We start from the raw sequence: 5,535 nt of genomic DNA on the forward strand, positions 1-5,535 counted from the left end.
TTTTCCCGGCAATTATTCGAATTTTTCTCACCTTTTAAACCTTCCCTAGACCTCCACGAATAATTCAAGACAAAGATAAGATAAATCCGATCAGCCGTTCTCGAGTTTTAGCGAGACTAACGAACAGCAATTCATTTATATATATAGATATACGAGTAAATTTCAGTACTGTATTAGTAACGTCATATCCGGAAACTATCGGAAACTATTTGAACTCAATTGCCGATCAGAAGTAAAATTATGACTTTCGTGTTTAATCTGTTATTTAATACACTTGAGTAATAATTTTTGATGTTTGAATAGTTTTTCTGCTATTTGAAGTGAAGACAAATTCAATAAATCTTAGATTATCAAAATCTATCCAGCCACTCATGAGTTATAAATGCTGTAACTAAGATTTTTGTGAAAATTAGTCACTCCAAAATCTCTTTTTTTCGTTTTGCCTCGAAACGCCCTTTTAATTCATGAAAAGACGCACAAAAAGTTAAAAATTTTGTGACTTACAACTTCTATTTTGAGAATAGTTTCATGCCCTTGCTTGAATTTTTCTTTTTCGATCACAAACATGCCAAATACTATTTTTCTTTAAAAATAATACAAGTACAGATTACAAGTACACCAATGTTTTGCCTCTGAGGTCAAGTAAGTCCATTGGCCGGCTGAAAATAAAGATGAAGTGTCCTTTGCGCCTCAGCCCGACAAGCACACACATGTGATGATGCGCTGTGGCGCACAAGAAGTGGAAGAAAAATGTGTACATGCGCCGAAAGCGTGTAACGAAATGCCACTCGAACGCGAGCGTGGCGACCTCTCCACACGACATTAGAACCACTTTAGGGTTTTGTGCTTTTCACACTTTTTCCGAGCGTCACTAAGCTGCAACACCACCACAAGCTTTTCTCTTACACATCTATAACATCTTAAAAATATTCCGCGCAAAAAAAATAGATTAAGATGAGATAGTTTGCTGAACATGCGAAGCATTAAAAGTTGTTGCTGCATTTATGCGTTCAGATAACTTAAAAGTGCTTTGGTGAAATATGATGATTACACGTTTTAATATCCGCTGCGCCGTTGGTTTTTGTTTTAATTTTAATTAAACGTTTCTTTTGTCGCGTAGCCAGAAAAAAGTAGGTGTATAACACAAGATTAATTGTTCACATTTCCTAAATTTTCTCATTTCATTGCATTTTTTACGTTATAACTTCTTAGGCTTGGGAAATATTAATTTCAAGGTGGATTTATAGTTTATTTTAATGATTTTTGAAGAAGAAAATAATAAATTTATAAAAACGAGTTTTTTACTAATTTTAGTTTGAATTATCATTTTGTTTTTACTTGGATTTCTATTTATTTAAAAGAATATAAAAGAAAAATAGGAAAAAGTAAAGTTAATCTCATTGGGTTTCGATGAAACCTAAAATCCTTGAAGTTTTACTCTAAACTTCACTAAAATATGAAAGTGAAAAATAATCTGTTAATTAAAGAACCCTCAAGATTTTTATTCGACGCTGAAGATATGTTTGCAGTATTCATTTAATTATTTCGGGCCGCAAAGTGCAACTAGCAGACGCAAAGTGTAGCATTACGTTACGTAACATTAGATTAAAAGGGCGCTCGCGTTGTTTCGGCCGCATTTGTTTTATTGTCTTCTCGTCCGTTTTATTTCCGCCTTCGGAGCAAGCGCGACCGAGGAAAAAAGTAGTTTCCCTCGGATGCATCCCGTGAAAAGTAGGAATTACCGTCCGGCCAAGAAACACATTTAAACAGATGGTCGCCCCGCGCGGAAGAATTATGCCCGCGCGTGGAGGCGGCAGGCCGGACGGCGATCTCTTTACGACGCCACTTTCCGTCTTAAGCGGCGAACGCATCAGTAAAACTGCAACAAGCAAACGGCAATGGGGAGGGACGGCGCGTGTATGGCGTGGCGGCGGAGGAAATGAAGACGGAATTTTCTCCTGAGGCATCAAATAAATAAAAGTGCGCGCGGTGAGTGCACGAGCACAGAAAATGTTTCCACTTAAAAAACACTTTTCTGACGCAAAAGCAGCGACGGGGGCGGCGGATAGTTTTGGGATGTGTGAATAAAGCAGCGGAAAGTGCGCACAAATATATTTACGAAATTTAAGCATAATATCATGAATAGTTTTGGAGATATTTTCAAATTCATCAGAAAATAAAACAAAAAATTACAGATTTTTAACTAAAAACAAAAAATATATTGAATTAATTTAAAATTTAAATATAATTAGCAGGAATCTGCCGGTTTTAGAATCGCCGCGCAAATAAACCGCCAATTTGTTGTAAAACCAGTTGCTGCTGGTTACTCGGTTACTAGCAAATTCTATTTGACGATAGATTAGGCCAAAGCGCACCAACGAGCCACCCCACGCTGGGTGTGATGGTTGCATGGGACGGGATGGCAACCTACGCCGAAATGCACCGGCTCCAATCGATACACTCTGCCAGCGGAGGACATGTGCACGTCCGGCGGGGTGCACGCAACACGAAACGCAACACCGTTACGCGCCGAGGGGGGCGGCTGTAGACAAGCCGCGTCGCTGCAGTGGCGTCGGCGGCGAAGGCCCTCTAATTGTCAGAATTAATCGGTAAACACAGGGCAAACGACGTGCGTGTCGATATGCAAATAGCCCTCCCGAATTACAACCCTCATCTGTGCACCATCTCCCGTTCTAAAATAGATAAAGGACGAAAAAATATATTAATGGGTGTAATAATTCAAGTTTTTTTCCGAAATGTCCTTTGGAAACGCGCGCGTTTGAAAATAGTAAATCATAATAAATATGAAATTTCATCGGCGATTGAATTCGGGACAACGCAGAACTATCACTGGGATCATCCAGGACTATTCAGGACAATGCGATCACATACATCAACGTTGTAGTCATCGCGTTTCCTTCCGGCAATAATTTTTATAATTTTCATGCATATTGTGATCACGTACTCGTACCCCAACCACATGCTACTCAAACATACAGTATGTTCACATATAAAAAATATTTTAATCTTTGGTAGAATTCTCAAAATTTTAATTTGAAATATTTTGTAAATTTCCAATTGTGTGTCAGAGGGTTAGGGCGCCGATAAAGATAACGTTTACGATTCGACGTGCACATCGCGTCCGCACGTCCGCGTCGTATAATGGCTTATTGAGTTATCATAGAGCGCCCGCCATGCATAGCTATAGGCCACCAAACATGCACGTTTAACCGCACCGAGCGTACACCTGGCCGTCTACCTGCGCGGCGAACAAATTATTGTTATCCAACATCTTCATCGACGGCAGTGGTGGCGGCGGCGGTTTTATCACGCCTGGAATAATAATAAACCAGCTCGTATTGCGCCATCCGGTTTAATAATAAACGCGTGGTTAATATCCAATCTCGCTTATAGATGCCAACAAGAGATAAACAAATGTTTCATTATAGAAACAACATCAAAATGCAATCGTAAACTAAATTGTTTACATTGACACTAAAGTAAAATCTCTAGGTCGTTTTAGCTGTATAAATCACAAGTGAATTATGAAAAGAAATTAGTTTTATTGTCATGTATTTTAAGGATTTAATTTTCATTTGATTTGATTTCTTCTTTTGTTTCTTTCTTGGCTCTACACTGTTTTTTCACTGATTTCGTATCTTCTTCCTTAGTTTCGTCCTTTTTGCAGAATAATCTCTGTGGTAGATTTACAAAAAAAGCAAAGGACGAGATTATCCAGTTGTTCCACTTGTTCTTAAAGCAGTTTGCATTGTCGCGTATTGATGGCGCCTTTTGACACAGTTTTAATTGCGCCAACTAAAAATTAAACAATTTCATTTTCAATACAATTTATTAAAGGTATGTGTGGGTTGGTGTTGGTATTGCGCATCTGGTTCAATTATTATTATCTTGCTTCAACGTCGATTTTAATTAATATTCTAATATTTGGTTAACCGAGCCGAAATTATTTATTAAACATAAAACAGATGAAATACCTCTAGCGGCGTAGCGCTCTCGCATGGCTAGGCGTAATTTAATTTAACTTTTATATCGTTGCGAAGCGTCGGCCGTCCGCCCAAATTAGTAATCAATGAAAACCAAAATTATTTCAATCAGCAAAACAATTCGTTTTGGCCCGATGACCGCAGACGTAAATTTCGCCGGTGGTCCAACCTCCGTTTGACCATTTAATTGGTATTTATAATATTTAATAATTTAATACACTCTGAGTTTGTAATTTTAAAAGTATGTACGTATTTAACATATCTTTATCTCATCGCATTTTAACTGCTTATCGAAATTTTGACCATACATAAAATTATAATCAACTAGCTTTAATCCGCGGCTTCGCTTGCGAATATCTAAAATAATGAAGTTGTTTCCGTACACGTCTGTAGTCACAGAAGAAGTAACAATTAAGTAGAAGTTTAAAATGGCTGAAAGTATAGTCTATGGAAGTATAGTGTACAGTTTCCATAGTGTAGTCAATTGGATTTGATGTTGACGTAGCTGTCGGTAATACAGTGTGATAATACAGTGTGATGGTACTATAGTACTTAGGTTTGAGCTTCATTGCCGGAATGCTAGATGGCGTTAAATTAATCAATTAGCCAGATGCAGAGGTATCAATGGCTAAACAATTTCTTTTTTTTATTTAAAAAAATATTTTTTTTATTAAAAGAAAAGTAGCCTATAACCATTCGTGGACCTCTAAGATTATGTGTACAAATTTTCATGATGATCGGTTAAGTAGTTTTTGTGTGAAAGTGTAACAAACATCAGGACTTTCGCATTTTTAATATTAGTAGGGATTTTTTTGCTTACAATCGCGTCCTCGGAAATCAACGCATCGCTGTTTCCGTCCATCGCCATTTGTTTACTACGATAAGCGAAAACATCGCAAGTTTGATTAAAAATCGCTTGTTGATCACGCGCTTTCTGCATAAGTTTGTCTATTTCTTCCTGATCCGGTTTGTACGCGTATTTGCAGAGATCTATGTAGAGTTGTTCGGTTTCGTCTGGTTTACCCCACAACCCTTGGGGTAAACAAATTAGTCAAAAGTTTATAATTTATTAGCACGCAAAATTTCGGTGTGAAATACTACATACCGATTCCATATGTCCAATAGATTAAGCCTCCGGCAAGTGCACCCTTAACGCCAAACCCCAATAATCGGCCTAGTGAGGCCCACAGTCCGGTATTTTTCGCTCGTTTTGTGGGACAAGCACAGAGTTTCGGTGGACACATTCGTTTTAAGTCTGCGCCGGTGCAAACGCGGATTTTTTTGGGATTTGCTTTTTAAGTGCTATAAATTTTGCTAATTAATAATATAAGAAATATAAAAGAATAATTGTGACTCTTACGTGTTATATAACATGTCTTTGGAAGCTTTGATTTTGCCACACATAGATTACTTTTATCATAAACCAGTAGATTCTGTTTGCGAACGCATCTTGCTTTTGAGGCTTCAGTGGCTGGTTCCGTAAAGCAATGCTTCCGAGGATCCATTCTTAGAGTTGCAGTCCACGCATTCA

The 5,535-nt window shown here is 37.9% G+C and overlaps 1 protein-coding gene across 1 annotated transcript; it reads right to left on the minus strand.

The window, feature by feature from the left end:
- Positions 1–3,543: 3,543 nt before the first annotated feature.
- LOC135798486 (uncharacterized) lies at positions 3,544–5,318 on the minus strand. The gene is made up of 3 exons (XM_065311335.1): positions 5,110–5,318; positions 4,825–5,036; positions 3,544–3,816 (listed from the first exon to the last, which is right to left on the minus strand). Exons 1-3 carry the CDS (start codon positions 5,246–5,248, stop codon positions 3,586–3,588), a joined length of 582 nt encoding a protein of 193 aa, XP_065167407.1. The 5' UTR covers positions 5,249–5,318; the 3' UTR covers positions 3,544–3,585.
- Between the last annotated feature and the right edge of the window lie 217 nt (positions 5,319–5,535).

This window comes from Atheta coriaria, unplaced genomic scaffold, assembly GCF_025399875.1.
Source record: "Atheta coriaria isolate IRGN ID8LTWV9N9 unplaced genomic scaffold, Caltech_Dcor_3.1 hic_scaffold_9_pilon, whole genome shotgun sequence".
NCBI classification, from domain to species: Eukaryota; Metazoa; Arthropoda; class Insecta; order Coleoptera; family Staphylinidae; genus Dalotia; species Dalotia coriaria.